The sequence below is a fragment of the Corvus brachyrhynchos genome, unplaced genomic scaffold (assembly GCF_000691975.1).
Source record: "Corvus brachyrhynchos isolate BGI_N302 unplaced genomic scaffold, ASM69197v1 scaffold56, whole genome shotgun sequence".
In the NCBI taxonomy this organism is placed as follows: Eukaryota; Metazoa; Chordata; class Aves; order Passeriformes; family Corvidae; genus Corvus; species Corvus brachyrhynchos.
In genome coordinates, this window is record NW_008238664.1 from 5,941,243 (window position 1) to 5,961,327 (window position 20,085).

Below are 20,085 nucleotides of genomic sequence, written 5' to 3' on the forward strand. Positions count from 1 at the left end.
TTGGACGAAGGAACGCCGTGTCCTGCTGGTGATGTCCAAAGCTAAGAAGAAGTGGGTGTCAGTCCGGCCACTGCCTTCCATTCGCAACTTCCCACAGCAATATGATGTAAGCCCCATGCCCAACACGGCCAGGTGCCCCATCCCTTTCCCTTCCACCACGGTGCAGTGCTTTGAGGGCTGCTCCCTTGAAGACCTGTCAGGGAGGCAAGCACATGATGGCTGAGGTGGGAGGTAAGGACAGACTGATGGCAGCAAAACACATCCATCAAAAAGATGGAGCAGAAAAAGGAGCAGCACCCATTCAAACCACTCTACACACAAATACAAGTTTTCAGTGTTGCTGCTAATGCATAACAAGAACTGTTAATGCATCTCTGGCTGGCACAGGGTTTGGGAATGAAATTTAAGACTCCCCTTAGGTCAGGGTTTCTCAATGTGGGTGAGAGGCGAGATGCTCAGGAGAAGCGTACCCCTGCCTTTGCTGTGACTGTGCTGCTATAGATTGTGAAACTTGCTCACAAGGGGTTTTGAAAGCAAAACTAAGAACTCAGCTAAAAAGCCACATGCTGTGAGGAAAATTACAGATATCCAGCCTCCAACCCCAGCCCCAAATGTGGTGATAGTTCCTCCCTCTCCTTTACTTTTTCCCTGAAAGGAGAAAGCTCCTTCCCCCTACCCTATGGTAGGTCCTGCTTTTGTGCCAAGACAGGGGGAGAGGAGATGATCAGTAAATATGATGTTTGGAAAGCTCATTTTCTCTGGCAATGATACTCTTGGTAGCTGTGTGTGCACTAGTGTGGTCTAAGCAACCTGTAAGGCCACTCTTCACCCACTCAGACATGGCTGGAGAATGGGTCACCTTTGGGGACCAGCAGCTTGATCAGCAGGAGACACTATTGGGTCAGTCCAGGTTGCTCCCTGCTGTTGCCCTGTACCTGCACCCAGTCACCTATGGAAATGGCAACAGGTGCTGAGCTGCCTGTGTGTTTATGTCATCAGGAGACTGGGGAAAAGAAGCATGAATTAATGATATATAAAATATCCTGTTTGCAACTTCTCCTGTGCAATTTAATGCCCCGGCTAGTTATTGAACCCACTTTCCCCTCTAGCAAGGACTGATTGTGCAGATGCTAAATTTTTCTCTCTGTCTTTTAACAGTTGTGTATTCATGCACAGAATGGCAGGAAATGCCAGTATGTGGGCAACTGCTCCTTTGCCCACAGCCCTGAGGAGAGAGACATGTGGACCTTCATGAAGGAAAATAAAAGTGAGTGGGGAAAATGTGGGCCAAAAAGCTTGGGGAGAGGGAAGACGACATTTGGGCAGTGGATAGAGGGTCTGTTAAGACATATTCTTGACAACAGAGATGGAGCTGGACAAGGCTGCTACAATGAGTTTAGGTGGGATTATGGGTCAGGTCTGCCTACAGCTGCTCTTTTCTTAATTGTGCATGTACCTCGAGTCCCTTGCTGTGGGACTAATGCACATTGGTTTTATGTCTTACATTGCTTCACTGCTGCCCTCTCTTTCTGCATCAGTTTTGAATTCACCCTGTGCTGTTCCTCCAGTTGCCTGTAATGTCCCAGGCTTGGCTCCATATGGAGCTCTGCCAAAGCACCAGTCCTGGCCTGTAGCTGCTCCTGTATCTTTCTTGACTGTCTTCTATCTGCCTTGGCTATCTTACCTATTTCTGCTCATATCCCTTGCTCCTGGGCTGTGGCACTCCCTGCTCATGGCATTGTATTCAAAGGGGTGGAGTTGAGATCCTGAATGAGAACATCGTTGGGTGGTGCCTTTGTGGAGGAACTTGTCTGTATTTAATTCTGCAGGCCTATCTTTTGGGGGATAGTTGAGGGGTTGCCCATGACCTGGACAGCCAGCTCTGTGGCAGAAATCCTTGTTTATTCAGATTAACAGGAAGCTGGGAAAAAAGGGCCAGTTGTCCAGGTGCTCACCTGCCTCTGTCGTAGCTGCTGGAAAGCCTGAAGGATTTCAGGCCTGCCCTGAGTTTTTTTGGTCTATATGATTCTATGGAGGGTCCTTCTCTGTTTAGCCAAACTGTTAGTTGTTGCAGTTCAAATAATTTCATTGCTGGGGCCTTTAAAGCACATCAGACCAGTCTGGGTGTGTTGCTCAAAGGTGAATCTTCAAATGACAGCATTGTTTCAGTTTGGGGGACTTTGCATTCATTATCCCCAATTGCCTCGAGTTCCTCAGTTACCCATTTAGCAAGGAGTAAATCGCAAATGTGTCACACTTAGAGCATCATATCGATGTCTGCAAACATTTGTGTTTCCATAGCCTCTCTCAGGTGCTCATCTTGCAAAGGCAGATGTGTAGTTTAAGCTTCCACCTCAAATTTCCCTTCCCAGAAGTATGCTGAGTGGCTTTTAAATCAAAAGCCACAAGAGACATTGACTACAGTTCTCTGGGCAGGTTTTAAACTTAGAGCAAGCTATCATTAGGTCTTCCTTCCCTCTGCAGCGCTTCCTGTGGCCAGCTTGCTTAAAGGCTCTCCTCCCTCTCTAGTGCTGAGGGTGAAGCTTTGGCTTAGAAGGAAGAGATGGATCTGAAACCAGCCCCTGCCTTAGCTTCCTGGCTGGGTGAGATGTCTTCTGAGGTCAAGCAGAATCAGGCCTGATGGAGAATCATCTTGTGGGGTGAATTCCAAGGAGATCTTGCGGCACTTTGCCACCTTTCTGAAAAGTTTGTGTGGCTGCTGTCACAGTTGCCCCTTGACTGATAGAAGACATCCCCCATGCCAGGTAGTGTGGTGTGAATTTGGCTCCTTTTCCCAGGGGTCTCATCTGAGGAGGTGACATGGGGCACAGGCCTTCAGTCTGTGCTGCACAGGCAAGGGGAGGGAAGGGCAGCCCCAGCATTTGTCCTTTTTTCATAGCTTGTGCACAGGGTGGGAGGGTGTCTGAGTGGCTTCACGTGTCGCCTTTGTGCAGTACTAGATATGCAGCAGACCTATGACATGTGGCTAAAGAAACACAATCCTGGGAAGCCTGGAGAGGGAACGCCACTCACCTCGCGAGAAGGGGAGAAACAGATCCAGATGCCCACTGACTATGCTGACATCATGGTAATAAGCTGATCTCTTACCCTTCATTTCTCCTCCTCAGTGCTGCCAGCCTGCCTCTCTCCTGTGCTCCAGGTGTGGCTAGTAGGGACTGCATTGCTCTAGTGGAACAGAGCCTGTATTAATGTAGGTTAAATGGACAGCTTGGAGCAGCACAGCAAGGGCACCACAGCTGAAGAGGGAAGAGATCAACCTGGGGTCAGCAAGGCTCTGCAATGGCTTTTCTGTTAATCCTCAGGTCATTAGGATTCCCTTAGGTTCCCTTTTGCATGGGCTCAGCCTTTCTCCAGGGTTCCTGCCTGCTCCTGGGCAAGCTGTCAAAACCACTGCAGGCCTGTCAGAAGAGTGAGAAGCTTAGAGAAGAGCTGGCACAAAAGCCTTGGAAAACTAGAGGCAGATGTGTCTCCTTATACCAGGGGTGGTACTGATGTAAGGGTCTGTGCTACTGAAGAGTCCTGCATTGCCTTTTAACCTGGGGACCTTGCAGTGAGACCCCACTGGGGCCATCAGCAGGGGCAGGGGGACCGTGTCAATGAACTGAACTGCCCTGTCCCCTGAGCCTGTTTGAGCCATAGATAAACTCTGACAGAGCATCTCCTCTGTTCCACTTTAGTGTCAGCACAATTCCCTAAAGATGGCATGGCAGAGAAGTGTGGGTAGTCATAGACTGAGTGGAGCTTCCAGGATGCTCTGGAAAGAGAGGGGAGAGGCAGTGCCAGCACAGGGAAGGCCAATGGATGTGGATGTTATTGCACTGACTGGCCCTTTTCCCTGTCTGCACCGGTTAGATGGGTTACCACTGCTGGCTCTGTGGGAAAAACAGCAACAGCAAGAAGCAATGGCAGCAGCACATCCAGTCGGAGAAGCACAAGGAGAAGGTCTTCACTTCAGACAGTGACTCCAGCTGCTGGAGCTACCGCTTCCCCATGGGCGAATTCCGGCTCTGCGAGAGGTACTAGTGTCTCACCTCTCTCCTGTGCCGCTGCTGCAGGGCCAGGGTAACAGGTCCAGGGCCTCTGTCATCCCTCCTCATCCTCTCACAGAGTTCTCAGAGACTTCTGAATGGAAGAGGAGTGGGATGAGATGACAGGTTTGGGTGACGGTGAGGCTGCTGTTGGATCCCAGAGGTGCTCAGCGACAATACTGAGGGGTAAAAGCACATTCCTGAGCATGTGTTGTTAGAAAAGGGGAGGTTCCTGTCTGCACCTGTGCCCTTCATAGCCAGGATGCTCTCAGCTCTCAGGCTGCTGAACAGTCCCCTTGGCCCAGTGCTTGGGGGAATCCCAGGTGCCTTATTAAATGGTTTGAATGTCTCACACCCTCTGAATCAGTACCGTAGGGTGCCTTCAGAAAGCTTGTGATGGTTAAAAATGCCATTTTGGTTAGCAAGAAGGCTCTGTATTTCATGCTGGTTACCTGGCATTTCGTCTCTTGTGCACTGGCTTTTCCTCATCCCTGCTGGTCCAGTTCCAGCTCAGATTTTTTTGTGCTCTGACTAAATCCCCTTGTAGCCACTGCTCTTTTTGCTGCTCTGTTTTTTTCCCAGCCTTGATGTCTTCCCAACTGTACATGGGTTTGTAGGAGAATCAGCTCGCCCTTAAAAAGGAGAGTTCACAGCATGTTTCAGTGGGTCCTTACCAAGTATCCCAGACAGGGAACTCAAACCCCTGTACTGGGGGTGCCCTCCTGACTGCGTTCCTTGTGCCGGCAGGTTCCAGAAGAACAAGGCCTGTCCTGAGGGAGAGGAGTGTCGCTATGCCCACGGGCAGGACGAGCTGACAGAGTGGCTAGACCGGAGGGAAGTGCTGAAACAGAAACTGGCCAAAGCCCGCAAAGACATGCTGCTCTGCCCCAGGGATGATGACTTCGGGAAATACAACTTCCTATTGCGGGATGACGTATAGTAAGGGCTGGAGGGAGTCTGTCAGCTGCAGAAACACGGGGTGGGTTTTCCGAGTGGCAGTAGCAGGGAGAGCGAGATCTGCGTCTCGCAAAGAGAACTTTTTCTTTTCTTTTGTTTTAAGATTATGAGACGATGATTTATTAGTGGTGAATGAATTCGTGAATTTGATTCTCGTTGGCCAGCGACGCCATGCTCACTGAGTTTGTGATCCATCTTTTCTCTCTTCTTTCCCCCAAATTCTCCTTCCACTTCATCTTTTTGTTTTGCCTGTCCTTCATTCAAAGGAATTAATTCAGTCTTGTACTGGGCTGCAAATCAGATAATTCCACCTTCTGTCATTCTTCTGCCTTTCAATTCAGAGTATGACTGCAGAGGTCTGAAGGACAAAGCTGAGAGAGAGGGCCCAGAAAAGTTGTGGATGCCCCATCCCTGGAAGTGTTCAAGGCCAGGTTGGATAGAGCTATGAGCAACGTGGTCTAGTGGAAGGTGTCCTTCTAAATGACAGGGGGATTGGAACTAGATGGTCTTTAAGGTCCCTTCCAGCCCAGGCCATTGTATGATTTTATGAAATCTGGTGAAAAGGTGACCATGAATTTCATACGTTCCTTTTCTCAGTGCTGCAGAGTAAGCCCCACTTACTCTGCTGCAGCCCTCCTGCTCTTCTGGGAGTTTGGTACCAGAAGAAATAGGCATTGAGGTGCAAAGAAGAAAAACCACTAGATCTGGCTTGAAACATCTAGGCTTATGCTCCAGCTGTCAGTATTGCCCTCAGGCATCAACTGGTGCAGAGGAGGATAACAGCCGTGTGGTATAAGGAGTGCAAGGTAAAAGCAGCAAAGTAATGAAATTGCTTGCAGCAGCAGGAACTGGGTTATAGGTGACTTCAGACTTCAGCTGACTGTACTCAGAAAGCAAGTTGGTGACTTCTCATTAGATGTCTTTTCCAGTGTGCGGCAGATATTCAGGGCAGATAGTTTGGGTTTGTTTTTTTGGCTGGTGTGACTGGTGCAAGTAAAAGAGAACCCATCCAGGAGGTGTAGTGGAATCTGTGACACACCATGTGTCACTGAAGTCCACACAGTAGTATTGGTCAGGAGGGAGGCAGTCACTAAAAGGAGCCTGTGTTTCTGTGTTGCCTTGTGTCCTGAAGCGAGTGAGGGAGGGAGGTAATGGTGTTCCTTTCTTGCTCTTTGCATGTGTTTCTGGTTACTTAGAGCTGCATTTTTCCCTGCACTGCCAGAAGAACTGGGTGGGGACCCATTTAAAAGGACACCACTGCGCAGCATGGGCAACGTTTAGCTAATGGGAATCCAGCTGGAAGCGCTTACCAGTACCAGAGGTCCAGCCCCCTCCTCCTCAGAGCCAGGGTAGGGAGCTTGCAGATGCAAAGTGCAACTAGGATGCGACGCAGAGCAGGGACAGTGGTGGAGAGTGAATGGCACAGTGGGACTCAGCCATGGCCTGCTCCTGTGCTGCCTGATGTGTGCTGTGATGGAATAACCAGTAATGCTGAACTCCGGGACAGGATTTTTGCTTTTTTAAGTGGCAGCAGTGAGAAGCAGTACTGCTCTGAATGCCAGCCTAGTCCTTTCTGGTGGTCTCACCCTGTAAGCAGTAAATGTGTCCCCTGTCCTGAGCTTCCCTCTCCTTCTCTCTTCTGCAGTCCAGCTGTGCTCTGGAGTTTTGCATGCATGGATGGCATCACCCACTCAAACACAAACACATCTCCCTCCCAGCCTTCGTCAGGGATGTCTTTTTCATACAGAGTGTCCCAGGACAGCAATCTCAGAGCCCTTGGGTAGGGCTGTATCCATGGTAAATACAATCTGGCCATTAACTGCTTGGTGCTTTGGCATTTCTGGGTCCTCCTGTTCCTCCCTGCTCCCGTATCCTTGGGGTTCACAGCTTCAGGAGGGATGGGATGTGGAAACTGGGAGATGTGGACGTGCTGTGAGGCAGCACAGGAAGGTGCTTCAGCTCCACTGGGATAGTTAGGGTCCAGTTATGGAGTAGAGTGCTCTGGATTCTGGTCTGGAATCTTTCCATAGACATGGTATGCTCTAAGTAAACTGAATGTGCCTCTGCACTTAGAATCATTAAGTTGAAAAAGACCTCGAAGATCATCAAGTCCCGTCGTTAACCTGGCACTGCCAAGTCCCAGACTAAACCATGTCCTGAAGTGCCACATCTACATGTATTTTTAAATACCTCTGGGGATGGTGACTCAGCCTCTTTCCTGGGCAACTTAACCACTTTTCTGCTGAGCTTTTTTCCTCTCCCTTAAAATGTGGATGGTAGTCTCTGGTTTGCTGTGAGCAGTATCAGACATGGCAGTTTTTGAGTGGTCAGGTGCTGTAGTTTCTCCTCTGTCCTTTGTGGTAGCTATGGTACCTTTCCTGGTCATCCTTGTGCTCAAGTGGTCAACTTTAGAGATGGGAGGAGACAGGCATCAGCTCCTGGGTTATCTTGTTCTGCTCTTCTTGGGCAGACGCCGAGGAAGGAAATCTGGATTGGGGGACACTGAAATCTGTTTTTTACTTTTAAAACAAACCTGCATCTCTAGTGTGACTCTAGCGTTTGCTGAGCTGTGATTTCTCATGCAATGACTTGTTTAGGTTACCAAGTGGGTCACTGTCCCCTCTCCCCCTCTCTGCAATGAGAACTGAGCTGCTTGGTGGGACTTCAGAGGTTCAGGCTGGGGCTGATATGGGGAGAGGGTGAGGTGAGGTGAGGTGAGGTGAGGTGAGGTGGGGGAGGCCCACGATCACAGGGGTTGCATCAAGTGTCTCTTTGTTTTCCCTGATATGATAACCTGGTCTGTGGTGTTGCAGTACTTCGTCACCAGACTTGTTTTAGTGTGTATATATGTGACCCCTTCCATGAAGCATATATACACAGGTATTAAATATATCGCTCTATATAATATTATATGTGTGTGGTATCGAAGGAATCTTTTAAATGAGGGTAAAGGAAAAGGACTCAGGCCAGGAAACGCAGCATCTCCAGTTTAAGTATGAAGCCTTTTATTTGGGATAGGGAAAGGGAAATAAAAAAAAGAGGGGAGGGTTTTATATAAATAGGTATAAACTTTGAGATGGAACAGGTTTCCCTGTGCGCATTTTTGAAACCCTTGAGGATGTCCTTGCAGTCCCATCTCAGCGAGAGAGTATTATACTGCTAACTAGCGAGTAAAGTTTTAATATAAGGCTTTGCTTATATTATTTAAAGGGACATTGTGAAAGGCAAGAAGTTTCACACTTGACTTCCCAGGCTTGCTTTATCAAGCCACGAGGGTTTTCTTCAGCACATTATGTGCTCTCAGCAGAAATGCTTAGTGCTCGCAGCTCTACAGCAGATAAACCACAAGCTGTAGGGGCTGCTTTAGTGTTGTGTTCACAAGACCCTGTGGTAACTCTCTCTTCTTTATTTGTGTGAGAGAAGAAGAAAATTCTGCAGCACAGAACCAAATTTGAGGGTTATTAACAAAGGAAGTGATGTTTTAATTTTATAATATTAGAAGAAAATCTCAAATACTGTAAAATAACCACAGACATTCACACAGAGCAGAAACTTACTAAATGCTGAAGGACTTAGTGAAAATCTTTTCCCAAATTCTTTGGTAGGGGCAGGGATTTTAGGTGATACTGACATTGGAGTAAACCTGGCCTTTACAGGGAGAAGTAAAAAAAAAAAAGCCAACAAAAAACACCCTACTTAGCTTGTATGAAACTGTATGTCAAAAATGGATGGGTTTTAGCAAGTGAAAGGAAAAGATAGCAAGGGGATGCTGCAGTTCTGAGCTGGGTAGTAATGATTTTGAGTCCTTTAATATGTCTTTGTATTAATATAATTTAAGAATACCACGCTTTACTATTAAAAAAGAACTTAGTATCTTTCATAAGGTCTAGTATCAGGATAATTATGTAGATGTTTTAACAACATTTTTGCTTTTGTTCTTAAATAAAGAAAGAAAAACCAAACTTGCTTCTTTTAGCCTTTGTAATAGAAAATAAAAGTGTGCACTTTAAACCCTCTCCTGATCCAGAGTGTGTTTGTGTTTTTCAAATAGCCTGCAAAGGATTTTTATCTTGCTTTCAGGTTTCCCTGCTGTGAGGAGGGAAGCAAAGGGAGCACGTCAAGCATTGGACCACTTTGGCTTTCTCCCTTCTTTAAGTATAATCTGCTGCTCTTCTTGCCGAGTGGAAAATTGCCTAAGTGCATATTAACAGTTTATGCAGTTCTTCATCAAACACACAGTTCTTGTGAACTTTAGGTGTATTTAAGATGTTTTTCTTTTCCTCCTAGTGCCAAGAATCCATGTGCTCTGCATCAACACAGTTTCAGGTGTTTGGGTAACCTGTGTTTTGAAACCTCCAGTAATCGGGTCTTGTAACACCTTCATCTAGAGATTCTTCTGCTGTGTAGACTGCCCTGTCCAACTGGGTTGGCCAGTTCTTTTGCCTGGCAGTGTGCACCCTGCTAGGGAACGTGCCCTTAGCCCTATCCACCAAGTTGCACACAGCTTGGGCCATGGGAGGTGTCTGTGCACTTACTTTCCTCCTGGAAAGGATGCTGTGTGAGGAAACTGCACCGGGGGAAGAGGTCAGTATGAAAACATTTATTCATAAACTATTATTAATTTTATTAATAAATTAAATTCTTTATTTTTCTAATCTGTCATGATGCAGATTAATCTATATTCTTGATGAAATCAAAACTGGAGATGTGGTGAAGACAGGGGAGTCCCATGGATATGCCCTGTTACTGCAGTATAAATTGGTAGTGACCAGAAGGTCATATCCAGCAAGGCCTGAAGAGACAAGATTTGTCACACATCTCCTTGATGTGCCTTCATACAGACATAAGAACTCATGTCCTTCTGGTCAAAGAAAAGACCTGAACACATTCTTGTAGTGCAGGGGGAATGAGGAGACATGTGCACTTCGAAGGTGCATCAGTTGAGTACATAAAATGTGGGAGACATTACTTTTACATTCCAAAGTCTATTGAGGGCATGCTGGCAGGAGTTGAGGGTAGCTTTTCCAGTACAATTGAAACCAAAATTGTCAAACTGTGAGACAGACAAAGCATCAGGAGAAAAACACCTCTTTTCCTTGCAGGTTTGAGCCTCAGCTGTAAATCAGTGTTTCTTCACTGAAATAAACTTGTATTTTAGAGAGGAAGAAAAGGAGGGGTCATTTCAGTATTCAGATCTTCCTAGGAACTTCAGCAGATACAAAGACAAGGCAGAGAGACCCAGATCAGCCAGAAAAAATCCAGGTTCTGTGGAAGATTGTGAGGAGCAGGGTAGAAACCCCTGAGAGGTGGGAGGAAGGCTTCATGCAGAAGATGGTTCATGCCATCATACAGCAGCCTGGCAGAGGGAGTTTGCTGCAGATGAGGATCCTAAGTAATCCTGTGACTGAGTCTGCCTACCCACACTATAGAGAAACATTTCTGGGCAGTGAGAGCAGATGATGCAAATGGTGTCATCCTCTTCATTGTGTTTGCTGCTGCCATTGCAACCAGGAACAGGGTCATGTGTCCTGTGCACAGTGAGCAGCAGAGAGTTCCTGACATGCAGGAGCTGTAACCTGAGGACGTGCGATGGTTACAGGCTGGGGTAGAGGGCACAGAGGACGTACCAGCAGGGCAGCTGGGGGGAAAAACATGGGGCAGAAAGCAATGAGCTAAATAGTAAAAGAGGCCTGGATGGGAGTGCCTAGTTAGAGGGAAGTGCAGGAGGAAAGGCTGTGGGCACGCCAGCTGAAGCACAAAGCTGTTTGATACATGGTGGAGGAAGGCACCGAACAGACTCAGATGGGTGCTATGGGAAGGCTCTGGGCAGAGGTCCTGTGGACATATAGCCCTTGGGGCTTCCAGGAAAGCTGCGAGCTCTGGTCAGGAGCTGAGCCATGTCTCATTCGGCCTCACCTCTTTCTCCCCAGGATGGGAGAGGACAGGACAGGACCTGTCCGTTCCACGTAACCTCTCTCCCTTCCCAGATCGATTGTCACCTCCTGTTTCTCTGTGGTTCCCCCTCCAGACAGGAGCAGTGTGTCCTGGTGGTGCTGGGACAGGAGTGGTGTTTCCTGAAAACAGATCCAGGTGCAGCAAAGACAAGAGCAGGGACCAGACCAGATGACAGCTCCAGCTGACCCATTTCCCATCACAACAGTCCTGTCCCTGGCAGCTCCCAAGATTGCCCCTTTCAGGGATGCTCATTATGCAGGTTATCTTATGGATGGTGGTGCCCCAGAAAACTACTATTTTTTCCAGAGAGTCTCGGGAGGCACAGACATAGCAGAGACCCAGTAAACAGGGTCATTCATAACCATCTGGATTAATCCTCTAAAAAATGACATTACCCAGGGCTGGGAAGAAAATCTCTAAACCCAGATGCCAGAGTAGATTTGTCTTGCTTTGAACTGGAAAAGCACTCGGCTCTGGAGGTGCTCTTTGGCATATTTCCTTTGTTCTCAGTGGATTTCCTATGTCTGCCTTAGCAGTGGGCTTCCAATAGCACTGGGGCCTTCCAGGCAGATGGTCAGGAAGAATGAAGAGCTGCATAGTTTTGCTAATTGAATACCGAGGCACGCTCCCCCATCTGTACCCCAGCAAAGCTCTGAGGCAGAGAGGGAAAGTCCTGCTTCCATGGGAGTGAGATGGCCTCAGTTTTCCTCAGCAGGATGGCTTGAGAATAACTGCAACACGGCTGGGCATTGCCCCTGGGAACTGTGGTGGGGATTCAATACACTGACAGTGTTTCAAAAGAACCTCTAGGCAGTCTGGAGCTTCTCCTGTTCAAGACCATTCACATCTTGGTTTTGGGGGATCAGTGGCAGGGGAACTGTCCAAGCTTTTCTAAGGGTCATTTGTTTTCTTTCAGCCCACATGCCTTCCCCAGGCTCAGCTGACTCCTGTATCTTTCCATCAAGCTCAGACCTCTTGGGCTATGATGCTGCAGGATCCCTGCTTTTGCTGGGGTCCATGTTGTTCCTAGCGGGTGTGAGTAGGAAGAGATGGCTGACGGACAGCCCAGGTCCTTACAGACAGCCTTGGTTTTGAGAGGGAAGCAGCCACGGGAATGTGCATCTTGCTGTCCCACCCAGTGGTCTCCCATGGCCCAATATCACTGGCCTTGGATTTCCCCATCCTGCTTTCAACCCCTTTGTTTATTGCTGCTCTTGGCACCGCTAGACTCCTGCAAGGCAACCTAGCCTCCTGCAAGAAGGCTTGTTCCGAGAGCTCCCAAAGCTGTCTCTGCCCAGGCTGCCAGAGTGTTTTCAGAGCAGGGAAATGCAAAAAGGCAGCTCTAGGTGTCCTTCCTGCCCAGGACAGTACAACTTCTGGTGATCTCAAGGCCCTTTCTCACGTTTTCTCCCTGCTTAGCACCTAGTTCTCTGGCAAATGGCACCTCACAAGGGAAGGCCACGTGCAGAGAAGCAGAGCTGTGGTGAGCCCAGCTGCCATGTGAGCTCCCCAAGAAGGGGGAGATGTCTTGGCGGGGGTGGTGGGGAAGCAAAGCTCATTAACTTTTTGGCATTCATTTTGGGGAATTAGTTTTTAGAAGTTCTTTTGCCTTGGGCGGGAGGTGCAGGCACTTCCTTCCACTGAAGTTCACCGCTTGGATGGGAAATCCCGGCGCTGCTCCTCCACGCAGGGAGACAGGCAGGCACATATGTACACATACACAGGCACGTGTGTGCATGCCATACCCTGCTGGGGAAGGAAGTCCTTTCAGAGGTAGGAAGGGGACTCTGAGGAGTGAGGCCTCATCAAGCCTGTGTGTCTGTGTCGCATGTCGCTACCATCCAAAGTACCCAAAGGGTTGCATGCCCATGTTGCAGGCACCAGGCAGCGTCTTTAGCCAATGCAGAGCCCTAGTCCCACTTTGCCCTCAGATGTCCACCCTCCCATGCTGGCTTCATCACTCCTTCTCTCACCTCCTTTCCTTCAACACCTCCTTTTCTTCAAAGTAATCTGCTGTGGATGCTGACACCCCTGTGGTCTGGCCACAGCCTTCCCTGCTGCTGCCGTTCTGGGTACTGCTGCAGCTCCATAGATGTCTGTTGGCATTAGCAGCAGCATCTCAACCCAGAAGAAGACAACTTTCTGGGATGTGGTGCATGTGTCCTTTCAGCATGGCCATGGTGAAACTCAGTCTGTAGGCCTCTGCCAAGCTGAGAAAAATTCCCTACCAAGCCCAATGCACTACGCAAATAAATAGTTAAGTCTGGAAGCTGTAAGGGGCGTGTACAATTGTTCTAGGAACTAGTACAAGAACAAGAAATTGTATGGATGTCTGTAAAGAGGCAGTGACTGATCTCTGGCAAAGGGTTTGCTTGGATAAAAGAAGAAAGAGGAAACCACTTACCAAGCTGAGTTTGGTGAAAGAACCAAACCCTGCGGGTGGGCCTGGAGCCTCCACACAGACTTTGAGGAGTAGGCTTGATTTGTAGGACGTGCAACAGAAGACGTCTCATGTGAGGAGGTATGGAAATTTCCAAGTAATGGCTGCTTTGCCAATGTGAATGGTCTTGGGTGACTGAAAGAAATGGAGAAAAAAGAGGAAAATACTCTTGCTTCAAGAACAGCAGAATTTGCAAAGCTTCTAGAGGTTTCTACATGTTTTTGTCCTTATTTCCAAATTCACTTCAGGGGAGTGTCATCTTGTCTGTCACCACAAGTCCTTTCAGTACTGCTGGCTACTGCCTGTCCTGTGTCACTGCCAAAGTATGTGCCCCAGATCATACAGAATACATAACAGCAGATTTTATCTCTGGGGAGGCATTAATTTGACTCTCCTCATCCTAGCTGATCTTTCAAACAGAATAAGATATTTAAATGTATTTATCCCTTGCTGGGTAGCATGCTCTGGGGATGGAGGGATGGAGGGATGGATGGATAGATGGATGGATGGATGGATGGATGGATGGATGGATGGATGGATGGATGGATGGATGGATGGATGGATGGATGGATGGATGGATGGATGGATGGATAGTACTGCTGCATAAGCTTTGTGTCCTTAGAAAATCAGACAAAAACTTTTTATTTTCTAAGAGGACACATTCCATTAGATTACCAAGCCAAGCTTTCACCTTACTGGAGAAAGCTGAGATAACAGCAATTAGTAATAATAACCACTAATGCCTTTCTTTAGTCAAATATCACTGCTGTTGGTGTGTTCCCCATCAGCTGTGCTGTCAGATACACCTGAGAAACAATTAAATTCCCTTCTGTAGTGGTGGCCTCATAAATTGATATGCAGCCAGGTGCCACCACCAAGGACAAGACCCACAGCAATAATCTGCAGGAGTTTCTGACCAAGGAGGCACACAAATGTGCCACTGGCTCTTGTTTTGAGTCTGAGGGTGGCTGCAAGACACTGGCAGGAGGGGGAACAGGGGAAAGGCTGCTCCAGAAGCACTGTGAAAGTGGCCCTGTGAAGGAGTTGAGGGAATACTCCTGGGGCTGCAACAAAGATGGCAACTTGGAGAGATGCACAGAGAACCCCCTACCCAGCTCCTTGTAATGAGCAGGGTTGTATCTGAGGTCTGAATGTCTGAAAAGATTCTCCGGGGTTTCAAACTGCCAGCAAGGTTGGACCTACTAGCAACACCTCAGCAGTGTTGCTCTATAGTTCCCTTTAGGCCTGATGGCAGAGCTCTCCAGAGAAGTCCCATTAGAGACAGGAGTAGAATTAGAGGTTTTAGAAGAGACATTTACATGTTTTGGTACCAGCGGAAGCACCTGAGCACTGCAGAAAGGCAAAGGGGCCAGGGGAAAGGAAAGTACAAGAATTGGTTGCTTAAAAAAACCCCAATTCTTTTGAATAAAAATGTAAAAGGAGGGAGAGTATGGACCAAGGCAAATGTTGAAGGACCCACAGTCCTCCCCTCAGGACTGCTGAACACACTCCTTAGGCAAATGTGCCAAGAGGTTCAGCCAGCACTGCTGGGTGGTGTGGGTAGCTGCAGCAAGAGAGCTACAGAAAATACACTGAAGTTAGCCCTGGTCTCTGCCAGTTAAATTGGTGTTCATGGAGTTTGGCCTTTTCCATCACATTAGGTGCCTCCTTTTGTGTGCCAACCACTTAGGGCCAGTAGAAGTTGAATGGCTGGTTGAGTCTGGGAGAAAATGTGGTGTTATGGGCTGACTGGGTTTCTGAGTGATGGATGGAGCAGAGCTGCGGGCACCTCCACTAAAACGGGATCACAAAATAAAAACACATCTGATCTGACAACAGTGTAGCCAGCACAAGTGATGCAATCTGTGGCCATGCCTGCAGCTTTCCAGAGATATTTCAACTTCATTCACTAAAGCAGCTCAAATGCTCTGCTCTCCATGTTGGGGACACAGGGGCAGACAGACATTCCCCACTGCTATGACTCTATTCCATAGTATAGGTTCTGATTCCCTGGGGCTTGAAGACAGGGTGGTGTTGACGCATCCAGCTAGTGATGTTACCCAAGCTCTTGTGGGCAGGAGGTCATTGTTCAGGGATTCTGAATCAAGAGGGACATACACTGTTGGTAGGAGACTTCGTGGACGTGGCAAATGCAAGATGAGATGTGTATCTCATTGCTCTCACATCTCTAGACAAAAACTTAGAGATGTCCATTGCAGGCTAATAATTCAAACTGCTAAGTGACAATTTAGAGGATCTTTAAGCTATCTTCCAACCCAAACCATTCTATGATTCTATTAATTTTCTCTGAATTAATGTCTTCATTTTCTGAAGCCATAAATGTCAGTCAGTTGCTGCAGCAGCTGCTGTGAAGTCCTTAGGTCCCTCCAGACACATGGTCAGATGTTTGTCCAGCTTTCATAACAAGTTTGAGCCTGGGGCAAAACCAGGGGGTCCAGCTGCACCTGGCACTGGACAGCTACCATGTTCCCAGTCACTTTCCCTTGCCAGCCTGTCATAAGAAGCAAAACTAGGCATATATGACAGTAGCTGTCCCAAACATCAGTAATGTCTGGCATGACTGAGAGACTCCAGTCTTCCAGAATGGACTGGAAGATTTCAGGAAAGGACATGGACCTCCTGGCTGGCAGGCTGTACTCCAGGAAGGAGAGATGTGATCATGTCTCTTGCTCCCAGGAGCCAGAATGCACTGACTGTCTGCAGAGTCTGCTGCTGGCTTCAGCTTTGGGTGGGTGGAGAACACTGTAACAGTCCAGGGTTAGTATGGGACTGTTCTTCCCTGAATGGTTTCACCACTGATGGTTATGACTGACTCAAAATCTGAAGAGGTTGTATCGTAATTATGAATTCTACTAAACCATCTATTGTGTGATTTCTGAGCCTGATTAGATTGGGATCTAGATCACAAGGCTTCTCCAGCTAAACTGAAATTCTCAACCACCCCACCTGGCTAGGTAATTCTTCCTTTTTGGTTTCTACTGGGTTAAATCAAATGTATTTCTTTATGGGACCAAACACCATGTATGGTTTTGCTGGGCTGTGTCCAGTTGCTGTGGCTCACAGACCAGTGTAGGAATACCTAATTTCTAGCAAGTCACACTGGCACTGTAAGGCTGAGCCTGGCAAAGTGGACAGGAACAAACTGAGAAATAAAGGCACTTCTGTTGAAATATCACACTCAGCAAAAGAAAAGACCCCAGCACATGTAAGATGCTACTTTGCACGCCAGGTTCTAATAAAGAGGATCAGACCTTTATCCTCCTGTCTCCAGTCCTTTTCTCCATGCTAAAAATTTCACAGCTAGGAGAGGAGGGGCTTTGTGTGCTCAAGATCTTACTTAACCAGCTGTTACCAAGGTATTTGCAGGGTTCATGAACTCTCTTCCTGTACATCACTGCTCTGAGAGGAGGCTGTTTGCTTTCTTATAAAATTCTGTGCCTCTTAAGAAGAAAAATCCTGGATTTTGGGGATGATGCACACCTTATCAATATTAATTTAGGAGGGACACAGAGTAACTGTTACATCACATACAAATAATGTCATAATCTTCATCTTAGCTAAAAAGTTAGCAGGCAGATGCAGACAGCATGTGTATCTCCCTGTAGCAACCTGCACAACTTGGAGCTCCTCAGAGGATCCCTTTGCTGTTGTGTTTGCAGCCGACGTGTACCCCTGACAGCGCACAATTGCTTTTTTTCCCCCTTCCGACACATGTATTTCTCACAACACCTTGGGAAGGAAAAGGGTGCTGCCTTTGCAAAGTTAAATAACTGGCCCAGTTCTTTGCTGCCGGATTGGCTGGGAGAGGCCCTGTAAAACCACGCTGGCCAGGCGCCCGGCCCCGCCCTGCAAGGCTGGAAGCTATTTCCACAATTGGCCACTTCAGAGTGGGAGAGGGGGAGGTGAAGACAGTTGGGTAAGCTGTGTCTTCGCTAGGCTGTTTCTCTTCCTCCTTGTTTTTTTTCTCAGCCAGAGTAGTCCAGCAAACCCAGTCCGGGGCTCGCAACACCCAGGAGAGTGAGGTGTAACCTTGGTGGCCAGGCACCTGGCCCTCCCTTAGCCCTGCTGGCACAGTCCCAGGACAGGACATGTCAAGCTGCAACACCCCTGGGGGCCCTAGTGCCCTGGACTTTCCGGAAGTCCTGAAGTCCTTACTGGAGTATTCCTTGCCCTGGACCAACAAGATGACAGGTAGGATTGAGGAAATACGTGCTGGGGTTTCTGTTTTGATTTCTCCTTCAGTTGCAAGGTGAGAAAGGGGCAGATCTTGTCTGCTGCAAGCCCTTCTAAGGGTGTGTTTCCCTAAAGTGTCCAAGTCAGACAGGGAGTTCTGGCACTGTGCATGTTGTGCAGCTAGGAGGATTGATTACAAAATCAGTCAAGAGTGCTGGGCTCCTGATCCTTTTAATCTCTGTGCTCAGCTACTTCTTGGAAACCCTCAAAGATTCGTGCATGGAAAAGGCTTGGGCAGAAATCTTCACACTCACATAGAAACAACTTCCAGGATTGCCATTCATTGTTGTCCTATGGTTAATAACCACTAAGCCTCCAGACACTGCCTCTTCCCAGACTCAGACTGTCCAGAGAGGCCAGCCTGCATGGGGCATGCTGACTCTCTGGAAACTTTGTTGGACGCTGCAGTTGTTTATCAGTGAAAAGCTGGGGTAGAGAACCCAGTAAAGGCCGCATTTTCTTTTCTGTACTCCTAGGCTTTCCCATTCTCTGTGCAGCATCCTAGAAAACAAATGGAAAGGACCCAGGAGGTTATTTAGTTTGGGCTTTTGCTGTGCTGAACACTTTGCTTATGCTGCACTGACCACTTCTCTAATGCTGGGTCTGCTCCAAGCACCCACCATGCAACTTGAGTACTCTAGGTTTTGGACAGGATGCTGCACACCCTTGAGAAGCTGCTTTTTGGTTGTTGTGTTTTAACGTTCACTGCTGAGTGCTGGGGACATGTGTGGGAACACATTAACAAGCCTATGTCTGGACATGAGAGAGTTGAACTTACAGAAACAAACATGCACAGAGCTCGGTCTTCTCTAGGGAGTTGCTGTCAGGACATGCAAGCAGCTCTGCAGTCCTGAGGGGCAGCAGGACCCAGGAGCAGAAAAGCCAGACACACAGTGTGGAGAGGGACCCTGCTCTTGCTCCAGGGTCAATGGGAGAAAGGGCTGCTGCTGTGACAGTAAAGCATTCATGTCAGGAAAGGCAGCTGCCTACACCTGCTGTAATACAGTGAGCTCTATGCCACATGCACAGCTCCCTATGGGAAAGGGAAATAGGGCAAGGGGAACTGCCCTACCCCCTAAGGGGCTCATTTTGTCACACTGCTCTGCTGCAGCCTGCTGTGAGCTCTCTCTTCTTTGCTAAGACTGCCCACTAACAGGTGTGTTTACATACCACACTGTATGAAGTCCCACTGTTTGTGTGGACCAGGGCATGTTTTCCAAGCTAACTGTACCCAGGTAAAAGTGGAATTGTTTGGGAGGAGGCAATAACAGCCAAGGGCGGCTCATGTGGTGCAGAGCCTTGCTGTGGCTAAGCTGAGTTTGGCTGCTTTTCTGGGATCTCTGCTCTCCACAGCCAAGTGGATTCAATTAATCCAAGGGAGGAGTGCTGGCAAGACCTATCTGTTTGGAGTAGGGTGTAGAGGAGAGATCAATGGTTTGAAAAGAGAATAATTTAGTCTTAACTCAATGCAACTTACTTGGCAGCTGAGAGTGCTGTTTTGTGGCAGGGGTCTTCCTCAGCCCCAGGACCACCCTGCCTCTCTGCATCACTTCCCATAGTCCTCAGAACTGTCTTTATTATGCTGCCTCCCTCTCCAGGCCAGCACTCCCATCATGGCCCTCTTCCCACAGAGCTCAGTTCTCTCCTCCTGGGTCTCCATACTTAGACAGCACTCATCTGGATTTGCTGTCTCTCAGGCCACTCTCTGAAATTCTCTATTCTGCTATTCAAACCTCCCAGTGGGGCTTGCTGTACATCTCCCCCTCACACCCTGTCCCCAGCAGTGAGCTACTTCTTGCTTGCCTCCCTCCTTGCTGCACCCCAGAACTGGGCTGTTCTGCATCATCTGGCCCTGACAAGACTCCCAGCAGTAACAGCCATGGCCACTGCATTCCTCTCCTCACATCTCATTGTCCTCCACTCTTCCTTCTCAGCTGCAGGGTGAAAGAAAATGCAAAAATCTCAGGCAGATCCCAGCTTAACCAAGAAGGTACAGCTTGTGGTACAGTGCCTGATTTCTGTTGTCAATTGCTTGAGTACCAAATCCCCAGAGGCAGTGAGGAAAAGCTCTCAGGGCAGCCTCCCTCCAAGCTGGGAGGCAGTGCTAATGCTGGAGCAGGGTGATGAGAGGGAACCCACAGGAATGCTCCTCAGGAACTCCCTCCCTCCTGCCTTCGGGAAGAGCAGCTAACACTGTATAGTCTAGACTCTCTCCAGGTAAAGTCACAACTCATGGTGGTGCAGAACAAACCTTAGCACAGTGGAGCACAGGTGGAAATGTACTGGAGGAAGAACATGGTCAATCTAAAGGGAAAAGCCCTGGAGTAAAAGCTGCTGAGTGGTTTTAATAACCTCCCTTCATACAGACATTACCCAGCAAAACAGCTGCCATTGAGCTCTGCAGGGGTGATGTGCACAGACCCTGTTTCT

At 48.2% G+C, this 20,085-nt stretch overlaps 2 protein-coding genes and 1 long non-coding RNA gene across 9 annotated transcripts in view; 2 read left to right on the forward strand and 1 right to left on the reverse strand.

Annotated features, from left to right (window-relative positions):
• Positions 1-9,022, forward strand: part of ZC3H7B (zinc finger CCCH-type containing 7B) — a 48,539-nt gene extending 39,517 nt beyond the window's left edge. For all 5 annotated transcript variants that reach the window (XM_017737762.1, XM_017737765.1, XM_017737763.1 and 2 more), the window contains 5 exons: positions 1-106; positions 1,159-1,267; positions 2,955-3,088; positions 3,874-4,037; positions 4,797-9,022. In XM_017737762.1, coding sequence (XP_017593251.1) covers positions 1-106; positions 1,159-1,267; positions 2,955-3,088; positions 3,874-4,037; positions 4,797-4,989 — 706 coding nt within the window. In that variant the 3' untranslated portion in view covers positions 4,990-9,022. The remainder of the gene's footprint in view (positions 107-1,158; positions 1,268-2,954; positions 3,089-3,873; positions 4,038-4,796) is intronic.
• The window catches only part of LOC108447531, a 23,024-nt gene continuing 3,030 nt past the window's right edge, over positions 92-20,085 (reverse strand). The window contains exons 2-3 of one of the 2 annotated variants that reach the window (XR_001863132.1): positions 13,366-13,536; positions 92-193 (exon numbers count right to left, since the gene is read on the reverse strand). This is a non-coding gene — a long non-coding RNA (uncharacterized LOC108447531). Of the gene's footprint in view, positions 194-8,831; positions 13,537-20,085 lie in introns of those variants that run through there. The other variant, XR_001863131.1, reaches the window with a different exon arrangement.
• The window catches only part of TEF (TEF, PAR bZIP transcription factor), a 23,052-nt gene continuing 20,274 nt past the window's right edge, over positions 17,308-20,085 (forward strand). For both annotated transcript variants that reach the window (XM_017737766.1, XM_008636473.2), the window contains exon 1: positions 17,308-17,613. In XM_017737766.1, coding sequence (XP_017593255.1) covers positions 17,511-17,613 — 103 coding nt within the window. In that variant the 5' untranslated portion in view covers positions 17,308-17,510. The remainder of the gene's footprint in view (positions 17,614-20,085) is intronic.